At 42.7% G+C, this 15,724-nt stretch overlaps 2 protein-coding genes across 3 annotated transcripts; one reads left to right on the top strand and one right to left on the bottom strand.

Annotated features, from left to right (window-relative positions):
- Nucleotides 1-2,591: 2,591 nt before the first annotated feature.
- Nucleotides 2,592-12,014, top strand: epyc (epiphycan). The gene is made up of 10 exons (XM_061080316.1): nucleotides 2,592-2,777; nucleotides 7,658-7,832; nucleotides 8,171-8,659; nucleotides 8,932-9,038; nucleotides 9,108-9,144; nucleotides 10,079-10,201; nucleotides 10,424-10,582; nucleotides 10,679-10,881; nucleotides 11,217-11,312; nucleotides 11,844-12,014. Exons 1-10 carry the CDS (start codon nucleotides 2,592-2,594, stop codon nucleotides 12,012-12,014), a joined length of 1,746 nt encoding a protein of 581 aa, XP_060936299.1.
- Nucleotides 12,015-12,564: 550 nt separating this feature from the next.
- On the bottom strand, nucleotides 12,565-15,644 carry si:dkeyp-38g8.5 (uncharacterized protein LOC568385 homolog). Of its 2 annotated transcripts, none has more exons than XM_061075332.1 (5): nucleotides 15,267-15,644; nucleotides 14,813-14,927; nucleotides 14,490-14,583; nucleotides 14,225-14,312; nucleotides 12,565-14,135 (listed from the first exon to the last, which is right to left on the bottom strand). In XM_061075332.1, exons 1-5 carry the CDS (start codon nucleotides 15,585-15,587, stop codon nucleotides 13,413-13,415), a joined length of 1,341 nt encoding a protein of 446 aa, XP_060931315.1. In that variant the 5' UTR covers nucleotides 15,588-15,644; the 3' UTR covers nucleotides 12,565-13,412. The 2 variants fall into 2 exon arrangements, with proteins under 2 accessions (XP_060931315.1, XP_060931307.1); XM_061075324.1 differs by having other exon boundaries at nucleotides 14,813-14,930.
- Nucleotides 15,645-15,724: the final 80 nt, after the last annotated feature.

Genomic DNA, 15,724 nt, shown 5'->3' on the forward strand with positions numbered 1-15,724 from the left:
ACCCTGCGCGACCTCTCACCATTGGCCAAGTCCCGGAGCCCTCAGCATCTCCATCACGGCTGAAGGGACCATTCGGGAAAGCAGGAGACAGAGGTAAGTGTTCTTGGTGCTATCTTCACGCTGGCTCCATGGCTCTGTGGTGCAGGCAGGCTCAACTAGACCCTCCGAAACATGCTGCTAGTCGGGGTTCGCACTGGAGTTTCTGGTCCATTGGTTGGAGATGCAGCTGTTGATTTTCACTCAAGGGTTTGCTGTTGAGGCTTGCAGGTGTCTGCAATGTGGATGTGTTTCTTATCCTAAAGCAATGATGGTGATTGTTAAATGTTGGCGGGTGGTTTTATCAGCTTCAGGAGATTCAGGTGTCCAACAGGTGGTTTTGGATCTGTGACAGCTATTGACTTCTTTTTCGTTTTGCACTTTCTTCTGCCAGCTTTGCTCAAATACCTCCTTCCAATTTATGGAAAAAGTGATTCAAAAGTATTGCTTGTTGTTAAAAAAAGCTTTATAGATCCCGTCTTAAATCAGTTTTTTTCCTCTAACCACGTTTAATTCTTTGTCACCTGCTTTTTGAAAATCCCTGTTAACTTTTCATGTGAGACAAATGTACCAGTTTCCTCTGCAACAGGCAGTAAAGGGACGTCCGTCATGTTTGCTTGTAGCTTTTGAGGGAAAAAGGTAGAATCGGTGGATATCTGGAATGCCCAACGTGGAGCCAAGCATAACACAGAGGTAGTCCGGAGCCTACACTCATACATACACACACAGTTTTCCACACACTGCACACTGTGATGGCCTGTATTAAAGCACACCTCTGTCTCAGCATAGTCCTCCTTTCAGTGTAGACATGCTGCATTTCTCAGGCTTGTGACAGAAAGTCAGTTCAATGACTCGTCCGTTTTTCAGTCTGATGCACAATATTCACATGAAAGTAAAAATAAAGAAACTAATTTGCATCGTTAGACTATCGCTCTTGTATCCACAAAGATTAAATTGACGACTTAAATAACTCAGGGATGGTGTGTGTGCTTTTTTAATTTTTTTAAATCTGTCCTCATCCTAAAATAGCAGCGGAGGTTTCTCAACTTTCTCCCTCTCTGAAAAGATAGGTGTGTTAAGACACAGTGTGTGTCTGTGAGAGGATGTGTCTTTCCAAGTGTGTGTGTGAATGTGTATATGTGTGTGTGTGTGTGTGTGTGTGTGTGTGTGTGTGTGTGTGTGTGTGTGTGTGTGTATTTGCTGAATGAAGCTTTTCCTTGCAGGCGTAACTCACTGCCATCCTGTCCACAAACCTCGGTGGAATTTGGAGTTTGAGTGCTGAGACATGCAGCGACCGGGCCTCATAAAGCCCCTCTGTAAAGGGCGAGGGGTCGAGTTAGCTAAGAAACCTGTCTCTCCCTCTCCCTCTCCTTCTCCCTCTCTCTCTCTCTCTTGCACTCTCTCCCTCAGTCTTTTTCCTCACTCTCTCCATCTAACCCTGAGGGCCAGCGTCTTGTCAACCTCTCTCTCCATCTCGCTCTTTTCTCCTCTTCCGCCCTTCCCTCGCTCTCCATTTCTCTGCCCAGGCCTGGAGGACTTTCTTGAAACTGTTTCAGGGCCTGCAGCGATGTGGCTACACCTGCCGTCTGTGTGCTGTGAAAATTCCCCACTCTCAGATCATTCATTACCCAGTCTAATATCTGGGATGCAGCTAATTAAGTGGTAATTAAATATACTAATCCTATCACCGCCTCACAGTTGTTATTCAAATTTTTGAACTTTATCAACCTAGCCTAACTGCTGGCATGAGCTACTATCCAGGTCATGCCAGCAGTTAGTAGATCTGCACTCATACAAGCCAATTTTAAATTCCTGTAGAAAAGGAACATCTTCTTGTGCCCTCACTTCAGATTTATCGGCCAAGAATCTTGCTGCAGGATCTGCCAAAGCCTTTTTTAATATGATTGGAAGAAACAATCAAGACCTCAGCCAAAGACACAGGAATTCAAACAGAGCTTTGTCAGGGTTTTACTGGAGAAGGAGCAACTAAAAAATCTCTGCTCCTCCGAAAAAAACTAAAAGGCCGACAGTAGATGTCTAATAGAGGTTAAGCTCTGCAGAATCAAGAATTGGTCCCCATGGTTCCTCATCAGATCCGCTGTGACTTCTGACCTTTGACATGCCACAGGAAAGCAGCGATTTAAGCCAAGATGGCTGCTCCCTGGAACAGAGAGCGTCCGGCTCAGTGAGGCGTGAGGCCCTCATACTCTGATCTCTTCAGCTGTCTACACCTCAGTAATGAATTCAGCAACCCTAGTGACCCAAAGTCAAGCCCTGATCTGTAGCACCATAGAGATGCTATACTGTCAATGGAGCCAATACCAGAGAGACCCGTCCTGTTGAAGGGCACTGATGTGGAACTTAAATCCTCAGCAGCAAGTTTAAAGCTGATTATCTGAATTTGTTGGTGAAAGTTTGCAACGTTTGTTCTTACTTTTCAATTTAGTGTTTTGTCAGTAACGTGGGAGAAATTACATAATATAGTGAATTGGAAATAAATGATGTTCCCTCCTCGATCTTGCCTCCCTCTGTCCGTGTCCAGGTGGACAATGAGGATGCTCATGCGGCTCGTGTTGGGACTCTTCGTCCTCAAAGCGGTGGTGGCCAGCCCCAGATTTTCCCGACAAGTGGACTTGGACTCATACGACGGCGCCAACTACGATGTGGATCTAGACAATTTAAATTTGGAGAACCCGGATATCTACGACTACGAAGATGGACTGACAATTGATGATCCTCTGGTAAGAAACTGTACAGGTCCAAGAACATTTCTGTGATTCACTCTGGATTTATTTATGTTTTCCTGGGGTCATTCTATGTTGCCATTTATTCTACTGAGAAGAAAGTCAGAAAATCTTTATGTTTTGCTCACCACCAAAATGCCGACCAGGATATCTAAGATTCAGCTGCTTAGGAGACAGATATAATCTTTGAGAGATGTTGAAGACCAAAAACAAAGCTAAAAAAGAGGACTTACATTCATTGAAACATGACTCCAAATGAATATTAATATGAATGATTTAATAGGCAACTGTTTGCTAACAACTTTGCTTTATCTTACAGGTGATATAATATGTTAGGGTTTATAGATTGTAGCCCAAAAATGTTTGATATGAGGAGCTGACGTGGGATTTATGCAATTTTTACCAGTAATCTATCTATCACTTTAGTTGTTTGACATTACACACAAATATGCTCGATATCTTTAGCTGTTTCTGGAAACCTCGGGGGTGACAGATACACGCTTCTCAAATTCCTTGGAAATACAGATTTTCTTCAGATTTCACAAATCACAGCTGTGTTGGTGTAATAACTGGCTGGTTTTGATCTGAGGTCACCAGGTTCAGGGAGCAGACCGGCACCATGCTGCTTCCAACAGGAGCCATTTGGAAAAGGGACAAACCGCTTTACAGCTTTACCCCAAATACTTCACATTCATACCTTGGACAGGCTCGCCTTTAACTTCCATGCCCTGGAGTCCACCTGGGTATGGAGAAGTTTTATTCCTGGAATCAAACATTATTCAAGGACTAGTTTTTTATCTTGTTTTTTTCTATCTTTTAATCACGGCGCATTCAGAAATATTTGCTATTCGTTCATTTATTTAGACATGGCCAATTCTTAAAATCCCCAAATTGCTGCCAGAGTGTGACAGGAAGGTTTACTAACGTGAAAAATGGATTCGGGAAGTTCACTCTCTTCAGATCTCACTGAGTGTCATGTGGCAAACCTGCAGGGCATGCTGGGACGGCAAGATGTATACAAGCCCATTTACACATTTATGCAACAAGGAAATTAGGTTGAAGTGATGTGAAATTGGCAAGAGGGAAATGGTCCCATCCACAGAGGATTTTCATGCTTCCTTCGAGTTAAACGTGATTTGGATTGCACTCACACAACTGGAGCTATCCCACAATGCATTGCAGATTTGGCAGAGTTTTCGAGATGTGGTGGAACTAAGAACATAAAGCACAAAGTCGTAACCCAGAATCTTTTGTCCCGAGTTTGAAATGTTTGACTTCTGGTCTGCAAATCTTGTGCAGACATGACAGAGCTCACTGTGGAAGAGTTGTCATGTGTCGTGGGGGAATGGTTTTGATAATGTGTCTCTGTTTAACACGCCTGGATGTGACACAGCACGTTGCATAAGAGTCCGTGGGAGTATAAACGTTTTCTTCTGACTGTGCAAACTGAATAAACACACATTTATACAGGCAGATTTGAGATGGAGCATAATGTAAAGATTTGTGTCTTTTTGTTTTGTCGACAACTTAGTTAAAGTTGAGACGACAGACTGTTGTTTGAGATTGAAATGGTTCCATTCACATGTCAGATGTCGGGGTAGAAATGAAGCGATGATAAGCTCCCTGCATCTGGAATGCTGAGTCTTTACTTTCCACATGCAGCTCTTTGTTAGTGTGTCTCCTCTTTCCCCTCGAGGAATGAGAAGTTAAGGCTCATCTACGATGTTATGTAAGCAAGTATCCTCAGATCTGCAGCATTCAAAAGTCCCTGCAATTGCTTTAATTGCAGACTTTAGTTTTATTTATCCATCCTTCGTTTGACACAGACTTTCTGGCTTTCAACATTTTTCCTTGAGTCAGATAACAACTTTAGAACTAGGTGGTTTTGTTCATTGCAGCTGGTACCGTGAATTTTTAACGTTTGTTGAACAAATGCTGGAGAAATTAACATTTACTCCTGTAAAATATAGATTCCTGCAATCGATAACTTCTGTACAGTAGTTATTATGTGAGCCTCCTGTGGTTCTTCATTTAAAAAACATAATAATGACAAAAACGATAGCTTTATTTGTAGAACACATTTACAAAACAGTCTTTACACAGTCCTTCACAAAGAGGACAAAATGAAAATAAGAAAAACAAAACATGACAGGCAGCGAGTATTTAGCAATAGCATTTAAAATCAAAGGCACGAATAAAATAATACAAAATACACTAGAAGCCTAAAGCCATTCGGTAAAAAGTAATTTTCTTAGAAAGGATTTTAAAACACAGTTTTAGCCTTATCTGAAAAGTTTATAATCTTTATCTCATATAATCTTGTCCATTGATTAACTTAAAAACTGTGAATTTTGTCCCTGTAGGCCTACTTGTCTTGTTGAGAGACAGATGAAAAGATTGATACCACTGTCATGACAGTGCACTACACATGAAGCTACAGCCTGCAGCCAGTTAGCTTAGCAAAAAGAATGGAAACAGGGGGAAACAGCTAGCCGTGCCCAGTATTTAAGGAAATCCTCCTGTCGTTCTGTCGCTTGTAAAAGATGCAGCTGGTGAAGCAACTTAATTTCAACTGACTGACATTCTACATGCACCATACAACATACAACATACAACATACAAAATACAACATGCAACACACAACAAACAACATACAACATACAACATACAACATACTACAAACAGCATACAACACACAACATACAACATACAGCATACAGCATTCACAGCAACAACGTATTGATGCTAAGATTCAGCGTCTCTGCCTAGGCTCTGTGTCCCGTGCTGTTTCCAGATTTTTCTGTATTTTTGGTGGCCAGCCTCTCGTCTCTTCTTCTCCCTCAAGTGTAAATATTTGCTTTTGGGAAAGGGGGGGAAATGAAGGGGAGCGCTGCAGTGAGCTAACTCTGTGCAGGACATTTCAAAGGCCCACCTTGTTGTATCTCAAACTGTGCCTCTGCCAAGCTTCAACACTGCTGAATATCTCTTCACCACCTGATTTAATGTGTCTATGTTGCCTTCTTTGAACCTTTACTATTTGTCTGACTTCGCTCATCTGGATGTTTATTTACTTTGACTTCTCTGGGCTTATTGGCATCTGATCACTTCGGTTGAACGTGGCTGAAAAGACTCAAATATGGATTCTTGCAGCTACCATGTGTGTCTTGGTTCCACAAGGACCATTCCCTTTTCTGAGGGTTGAGTCAGACTCATTGGACGTGAGCGAGTGTCAGGTATTACCTGTGCTGGTGTGTGGGGTTTTAGGGCCCTCGTCTGGACAATAGTGGAACTGCAGGTTTCGTCAATAACCCAAATGTTAGAGGAAAGAAATGCAACGACTTTAAATGCATGAATAATAGGAGATGCAAATAACTTTAGCAAAAGCACTGTCATTCACAAACATTGCTTGAGTTGTATTTTAATTGAATCCCTAAAGCATATTGTATAAACAAAAGTGCTATGCCTTTAATTTACAAAGAAATTTGATATTTACATCCAAGTCTTGGGTTTTGCCTTCTGCAGCTTAAAGTTTAGTAAAAGGCACAAAACAAGGTCTGCAAACGCCATCACCAAAATCAAAAAGAATGTAATAATGCTGACAATTTCTTCCCAAATACGAATTTCTTAAAAAAATATATTTCCCTCTGATGTAAGGTTGGTGAGACGTTTGTTCTTGTGTCAAATATTGAATACACAGGAGATATATGTGCAGAAATCATTTGCTGTCTGTACTGTAGGTGCTGCAACCTCAACTCTTTGCTGCCATCTAGTAGTGGAGGAGGAAGTTATACTGTTCACCCTGAGGGGGTGGACCAGGGCTGATCTCCCTTTCACAAATGATTCAGTCAGTGTTTTTTTTCTTCTGTTAAACAAAGTAAAGGAACAGTAGAGAGGGAAAGGCGAACAAAAGCAATATACAGAGATATAATGTAAATTAGTAACTAACTGTGAATGTAATGATGGTCACAGATGCTTAACTTTGAATCTCAGTTTATCTTTTGCTCATGATGGCTCCAAATACATCCTATGATCATGTGACGCTCAAGCCTTAATGACTCTGCTGTAGCTGCTTGGGAATAAATACATGAATACACAAAGTGTTAAATTCTCTGCTGAGTATTGTAACTGTAGATGTTGAAATAAAACACACTGAGAGATTTGGATTCTAAACATAAAATTGTCCTGTTTCCTGTTTACTTACTGACCGTCAACACGTGCACACATAAATGCCCGTGTCTGTCTTGTGAACCGACATCCCACTGGGACCTGAGGCAGAACTCGTGCTACACAACTTTCAACATTAACTGAGTTCTCAAAGATCTGTGGTTGGAAGCATGTGCACGTCTTAATAGTGATATACTGATGTGTTGTGCCTCATACAAATACATGATTCATGACGTTTATTTGTCCAGAGCTGAAATAGATTTTTTTTAGGCTTTGTAGGTTTTATCCATCTGCACAGTGTTAATGTCATTTATTTTAAATTGAGTCACTTTCTCAAAACGGTGTTAAGATGGAAAACTGCAGAGGATGTCTTCATGAATAATAGAAAATCTGTTTTCTGAATATATTATTATTATTATTATTATTATTATAGTAGATTGATAATAAATCAGAAACTTCACCAACCTGCCCACCTTTAAAACATTAGGGTGACCTTTCATTTAATTATATATATTGTGTGTGTGTGTGTGTTTGTGTGGAATTGGAGCTTAGCTGTTGATATGTGTATGTTTACTATTTTATTTTTAAAATGAAGGTAAATATCTTGTTTCACCAGTGAGCACGTTCCCTTACTTTCTTCCGGAGGAATCAATTAGACCACCTCTGTTCATTTCTAAAATCGTACATATTTGACTCTGCCGTCTTTCCCTCAGATAGAGATTGGAACGCTGGCCCCACCTGACTACAACTACCCCGTACCTGAGGCCTCGCTGGAGGAGCAGACAGAGGAGGAGGAGGAGGAGGAGGAAGAGTTGCCCCTAACACCCCAGCTCATCCCTCAGGGTTCAGGGGGGTCCGGGGTCCTCATGGGCCCAGACACACAGAAAGGTCTGAAAAAGCACGAGCGTTTAGATTCTGCACCCCCAAAAAAACATAAAATCACTCGGTTCAAGCGAGTTCAGGAGGTTTGAGAAGACCTGCTCTTCTTCGGGGGTTATATTTGTGACAGGAGCCCATAATTAACAAAAACCACAAAACCCTAATCTGTCCTCACATCTCATTTTTTGCATCTTCATCAATCATTATGTCCATGTGCATGTCTTCCATTTAACTGTCTGTTTAAATGTGTCCAATCATTTTGTCTCCTTCTACTGAACCTGATTCATGATCCATGTCTGTCTCATGTTTCTTAATGTTTATTAATACCTAATCTTGTCTCTAACAAGAGGTGGAGCTGCGTCTGACGCCCATTGACATCCTTCATGTCTCCGGGTCTGGGGCCTCTGGAGCTTCTGGGGCCTCTGGGTCTGGGGGTTCAGGAGATCCACTGGTCTCTGGCTCCTCTGGGGGCTCAGGTGACATTGTTCTGATCTCCGGAGCCTCCGAGGAGCTGCTGGGCTCCGGGGGGTCTGGAGAGTTCTTGTTATCTGGGGACATCTTGATATCTGGGGATTTCTCGGGATCTGGGGATTTCTCGGGATCTGGGGATCTCTCAGGGTCTGGGGTGGGATCCGCAACCTCTGGAGCCTCTGGAGACATTGGCTCTGGAGGTTCTGGGATTTCAATTGAACTCACACTGGGCTCTGGAGGGTCCGGGGACCAGTCCGGTTCTGGGTTCTCTGGTGATCTCTTCATCTCAGGGGCCTCCGGAAGCTCTGGGGTTTCTGGGGACTCTGGTGAGTCTGGGGACCTTGGAATAACTTTATTATCTGGAGGTCAGTACCTTTACAGAGCAGATGTTGATCTCTGTCGAAATGATCTGTCTCACTCTGTGATTTATGTTGATTTATCGTCTTAAATTCCATTTAACTGCTTTTTTTGTAAATGTAGTTAAATGTTGATCTTATTTGTTTATTCGTCTAAATGTCGTATTTGCTCATATCCAGTCTTTCTAACAGTGTGAGTGCGATGGATTGGTTAATTGGTTGATTGAATGTCTATCTCCCTAACTGCGTGTCCCCTAACCCCAACCTTTGGCTCTAACAAGAGGAGGAGCTGCCCCTCATTCCCGACACTATACCCCAAGAGGCATCGGGTGCTTCTGGGGATTTCTCAGGAGCTTCAGGAATCTCAGGGGCCTCAGGGGATACTGGAGTTTCTGGAGACTTAGGCATCTCTGGAGCCTTCGGGTCCTCTGGTGTCTCTGGCTCTGGAGACGTCGAGGTCCCCGAGGTTGTTCTGGTCCCTGACATTGACGAAGGTCAGTATCTACTCTTGCTCTGTGTGAGATACGTTAAAGGAAGCCCCTGAGCAAAGTGCTGAGCCAGCTAGTCTTTATATGACCTGCAGCTTTAAATGTATCTTTGACTAGTACAATAGAGCAAAGGTTGAATGAGTTGATCCTCATTTTCTAACAATTTTAGTTTTATAAGGATAGGAAAGGACTTGATAGACCTTGAGGATAAACCAGTTGACTTTAGTGGCAAACCACTGAATGGAAACAAAACCTTTGTCTGTTTAAAGGAGACGTATTACCCTTTTTCTTCCTCTAGTGTGTTACAATGATTTTTTTGTGTATGCTAAATATCTAGAAAGTTTAAAAATCCTAAAGGGACAGGAGGTTAAAACCAGGCGTTTGAGACAGAGGCTGAAAAGAGGAGCTGCCGCAATGGACAGTCTGAGGAAAGATGTGTTTTCTGAACATTAGAATATAAGTGTTTCCTTTAAATGAAACTCCACAGAGTACCAACATTTAAATCTTTAGAACAGGTCAAGATTTATTGTGAAACCTTTATTTGAGGATTAATCTGTTTTATTCACTTCAAGAACTACTTTCACATTAATGTTTATACCAATTCCACTGTGATTATCTACCCTGTTATCCCCTCCCAGAGCCAAATTATACTACCGACAGATTTGGAATAACTTCCCTTAAAAGTGTTCTGTGTTCTTTTCTAACAATCATGTTTTTTGTACCCACTCAGCCAATCGCATTTCATGTCATTAACACTGAAAGACAATTTCATTTAACCCCCATTCATTCCTCTAAATGCTAAAAACACAATATATTAGCAGTGATGAACTGATAATATACTGGATGTGATTTAACCATAGCGGCAAACAGCTGATTGCCAGACTTCCTGTCCATGCTCATCTAACCTGTTTCTTTAACACCTGATCTTGTCTCTAACAAGAGGAGGGGCTGCTTCTCACTACACCAGAAACCCCTCAGGAGGGTACTGGCGGTGTAGAAGGGTCAGTGAGCTCTGGATTGCCAGAACCCGACGAGCCAGATGAGCCTGTGGTTGACAGACGAGGTCAGTACTGAGCCAGACAGGGACAGAATTCAGGATCAAATGAAATCTCTTCTGCGAGATCCTGATAACTTAACTTTGTTTGACTTCGGGGATTAGAAGCTCCTGGGGCTTTGATGGAGGTTAAGTCCATAAACAATCGTCCACTCTACCTCCTATTTCTTCATAATTGTCTCTCTCCCTTCTTTTCTTCTACTCCTCCTTCTTCTCATCCATGCACTCCAGGTATGCCCACTTGCTTGCTGTGCACGTGCCTCGGCGGTTCGGTCTACTGTGATGACTTGAAGCTGGACAGCGTTCCACCTTTGCCCAAAGACACCACTCACTTCTATGCGCGCTACAACAGAATCACCAAGATCAACAAGTCCGACTTCGCCTCCATGAGTATGCTTCCCTTTCCTTGAATTTAAATAATGTGAATACTAGACCAGGCACCGGCCTTTAGTCAACGCCCAGTTTCCTTTTCTCGCCTCCTTCCAGATAAGCTGAAGAAAATCGACTTAACCGCCAACGAGATAACCAGTATCGACGACAAGGCGTTTATGGGTCTGCCCAACCTGGAGGAGCTGGTGATCCGAGAAAATCACATCTCACAGCTGCCTGCGCTCCCCGAGACCATGACCCTGATCGATGCCAGTCACAACAACATCGGCACCAAGGGTCTGCACAGAGAGGCGTTCAAGGTACGTGCACGTTACTGTCCCACACCAGTGCCTTAAATCGGAGGGTTAATCAATTATCCCATCGATGCATTAATCAGCTGAATATCAGATATAAATAAACACACACTGATTGATTATGGCGGTTATTGAATGTATTAGTGATCAATAATTAGGAGACAGAAGGGACACAAAGGGTACAAACAAAAGCACCTGCTGCCCACACAATGTCGTCGGGAGGAAGATGTTACAGCACATTCCTCTTTGAAATAATACTTTAAAGGGTTCTGTCATAAATGGTGACAAATCTACAGATCAGGGATACTAAAGATATGTGTCTTTGTTTTCTTTGTCTCCAGGATATGACCGGCCTGCTGTACCTGTACATCACAGACAACCACATCGACTACGTGCCTGTGCCCCTGCCAGACAGCCTGCGATCCCTACACCTACAGGTAGGTTGGCTTTGGCCTCACGTGTCATCGCTCTCCGAAAGGTCGACACTGAAGATGAAATGTTAAGAGCACTTAGGGTTAATCCTCTTCCTATTTCCAAATAGATATGAAATAAATAGGATACTCATCTCGAATCGGAGGTGATTATAGGTCTTGTATAAACACACTTATTCTGTCTGGATGTCTGCTCGTGATACAAATCAAACACAACACACATTGTTTCTGAAATCACCTGTGTGTGACAGCGTCCATACACTTTAATTATACTTAATATTTATTATATATATACACTTTGATTTACTTAAATCCTTTCAGGTATATTTGTACAGCCCGTATTTACAAATCACAATTTGCTTGGTAGGGCTTAACAAGCTGCGACATCCTGTGTTCTTAACTTCAATTCAAAACATGATCAGCCGTCGCCCCCTCTGTGCCTCAGTCTCATCTATGAGCATCAAACTATAACAGATTAATCGCAGCAAATCTAAAACACGTGGATATGTCTCATGCTGTCCTCCTCTTATCATGCAGCGCAACAATATTCAAATGATGCACGGGGACACGTTCTGCAACCTGAAAGATTTCAACTACATCAGGAACGCGCTGGAGGACATCCGTCTGGATGGCAACCCCATCAACCTCAGCAGGACCCCGCAGGCCTACGTCTGCCTGCCCCGCATACCCATCGGGGATCTCATTTAAACCACACAGACACATACTCTTGCACGAATGCAACCACATGCACACATCCTTTGTACATATTGACACACAAGACCAAACACAGATACACAAACAGAAAACATTCGTTGACTGTTCAAATATTAACATGTCAGTCAAACATTGTGTTGACATTTCATTTCATTAACGTCCCCAGACACGTAAATTATGAGTCAGACTCTGTTCCTTTTTCTTACTGTTGTTCTGACTGCTATTTTCAATATAACACACACACACACTGTTTCCAATCTTTCCAATTCACTTCCAACCAAAATGCATGTACACACACACACACACACACACACACACACACACACACACACACACACACACACACACACACACACACACACACACACACACACACACACACACACACACACACACACACACACACACACACACACACACACACACACACGAGAACTTTGTCAAAAGCCAAATTGTTCCGCAGCTTGATGAAGTGACAACATTCAGAGAAATCAGTTTATTGGAAAAAAAAAAAACCTTGAACAACATGTATGTTTCTGTTTATTCTCTGTACAAGACTGGCAAAAGAAAAATAACAGTAATATTGTTTAAAGATGGGTTTTTTTGTAAAAATACAAATTATATTAATATTAATAACAAATTTAACACTTTTGGAAATGTATACTAGCATAAACTTATTGAAGCTGGAGCTTAACGAAAGGTGAATTGAATCTAATGCAATAAAAGAAGCATTTAAATAAATAATTTGTTGTAAAGTCTGTACTGTAATATAAAAATATATATTCTGAAAAAGAAACAAGATTTTTTTTTTTACACGAACTGCAATATTTGGTTTATTACATTTCAAAAAATGATGTTTCAACCATGCACAATAGCTTCTATTGATTGACTATAATGTCGAGTCAAACAACTAAAGACTATTGTTTGATTTGGGAGGGGGGGGTGTTGATTTTGACTGTGGATGGGGTTGAGAATAATGCTAATAGCTTGCTATTGTGTGCTCTGTATGGAATAACCACAAGTGAATAAAGTTGTTTTGAAGACCTCTCTGAACCAGGAGTGGCTCAACGTTTTCATTGGAAGTTGCAGGTTTAAGAAAAGTGTGGATTTCAAAGAATTTTCAGACCCTCCTGACGATGTGCAGACAATCGGGTCCAAACTTTCCAGCAGGCAGGATGTAACGTATTGATTCTGCTCTGGAGATCACATGTTGTTTACAGCACATCTGGGTTTTACCATTTTTGCATCTGTGCGGCATTCACCCCCACTCGCTCGCAGGGAATCTATCGGCTCCTCTGAGAGTCCGGAGGCTCTCACTCTGACATTTGCGCTCACACAGAATGTTCAGTGCAAATCTGAGAGCAGCTAAAAGTGAAAACTGATTTCGTGAATTCAAAAACTTTCAATGAGTTTTTCAAACAAAGAAAGGAACCGCTCCTTCCTGTCCATGTCCACAGGATGAGAGTCTGTCACCTCACCGTGGTTTTCCGTAGCCTCCTCTGTTGCTTCTCTTGGGGAAACGAGTCTCCCCAGCCGGGCCCGCTCCAGAGCCCGCCGCTCCATGCACACAGCATCTTTGTCCTTCTCCACCATCGCCTTCTCCCTCTCCAGCACCACCCTCTCTCGCTCCATCATCGCCATCTCTCTGTCCAGCGTGGCCCGTTCTCGCTCCAGAGTGGCGGCCTCCCGATCCAGCACCGCCCTCTCCCTCTCCAGAACCAGCCGCTCCCTTTCCATCAGCCGTATCTCTTTGTCCATCACCTGTCTTTCCGCCTCCATCACGTTCCTCTCGGCATCCACCTCCTGCATGATGAGATTCACATCCAGGCTTTCTTCCTCCTCCTCCTCCTCCTCCTCCTCATCTCCGTTCAGTGAAACCTCGATCTCCGGCCTGTCCGCTACCGAAGATACAGGGGGCGATGTCCCCATGGATACCACCCTCCTCTTCTTGGGCTTGGAGATGGGTAAGAAATCACGATTGCCTTTATCAACAGGGAAAACCTTGAGGACGGGGGCGCTGCCTTCCAGTTGACCCTCTGCAGCTTCGTCCATCAGGTGAAAGTGAGCCCACGTCTCAGGGAACACTTTCATCCCGTCTGGGGGGCTCTTCAGGGCCTGAGGAGAAAGAGATGACAACATCAAGTCAAGTTGAAAACCAGTCTGAATGTTTTATTAATCCAATGGAAAAATAAACTAAGGAATACCTTGTACTTCTTCTTCATGTTCTCCCACATTTCAGATGCTTGCCTAAAGGTCATCTTGTTTTGTAATCCCATATGCTTGACGATGGCCCTGAGAATATCACGAGTAAGGTGTTAGTTACAAAGTGATAATAACTATTCTACAGCTTCAATTCTGCAGATTGAAATTGGAGAAATCTAAAAGCAATGGAAATAGAGAAAAACTATCAAGAAGTTGTTACATTAATATAGACCTTTGCTTTTATATACATTTGACTCAGTGACGTACTTCCATGCCAGCCTGGACGCGTACTTGTTTCCAGAGAAGAGGGAGGTATTACAAACCCTCAGCTTCACAAACTCTTCAACTTCGCTCGGACTCACTGAGAGAGAAAGAAGAAACTCAATTTAAATTTAAAACCAATTGACCGTCCACTCTTTTTCAGTTCAATAACATTTAAAAGATAAGACAGAGAAAAAGCCCCTGTGGGAAATTAAACTGCAATTGGAGCTTGTTATTACATTGTTATTAGATAGATAGATACATTTTATATATGTATATATATAGGTTAGAGTGGTTATTTATATAAAAGGGAGGATACATTAATTTACATGTGCACTCGGGGGAGGCCTCAGGTGCTGAGGTGGATGACTTGGTGGAGAACTCAGGTGCTGAGGTGGATGACTTGGTTGAGAACTCAGGTGCTGAGGTGGATGACGGCTCCGCCTGCTGTTCATAATAATAAAAGAAGAGGCAGTGGCTCTGTTAGCAATATAAAAAATTGCATTTGGCTACTATGATGAAAGTTACATTACTGCATTCAGAACATCAACCATGTAAGCACTTTAAGAACAGGCAGTTGCTCTTTGTTCGGTGCATTTTGGGTTTATGACCAATAACCAATATATTTTCTATTCTAATACCACTGCTAGTGAGCCAACTCGCCCTCAAACCAGTTTGGTCTTTTTAGCAATTGCAAAAACATGTCTATTTGCAGTGTGCCCCCCCACTCTGACTCCACTGCTAGCTCGAGCACACAGGGGGTGTTCAAACAGAAAAACGTACCTTTTTGTCGCGTTTTGACTTGGTCATACGATGCTTTATGTGTGGCATCAACCACGACATAGAGATAAAGAAGTCAGGGACATTCTGCCTCCCTGCGTCGCCACCGCTGCGTGTCGTGGCCTTCTTGACCCGTACAAACTTGTCCCGCATCCTCCTCCATGTCTTGATGCACTCCGAGACATCGAGACCGACCACAGCCGAGATCTCCCTCCATGAGTCCTCGGTGAGCTGCTCGTCTTTGTAGTCGCTCGCAGACGGGTTGTACAGGTGCTCGTACCTGCGGACCTCCTCCACTAGGCGCTCTTCAGTGTTGTTGTCCATAGAAGTTGTGTTCGGGTTTTTAAATGGCGGTGTTGTGATTTGGGGAATGAAACAGGAAGTGTGAGGGCCGGAAGTATGTTATTCCGGAAATGATGTCACCTGGAAATGATGTCGTTTGCGGACCAATCACAGCCTTC

Source organism: Limanda limanda, chromosome 1 (genome assembly GCF_963576545.1).
Source record: "Limanda limanda chromosome 1, fLimLim1.1, whole genome shotgun sequence".
In the NCBI taxonomy this organism is placed as follows: Eukaryota; Metazoa; Chordata; class Actinopteri; order Pleuronectiformes; family Pleuronectidae; genus Limanda; species Limanda limanda.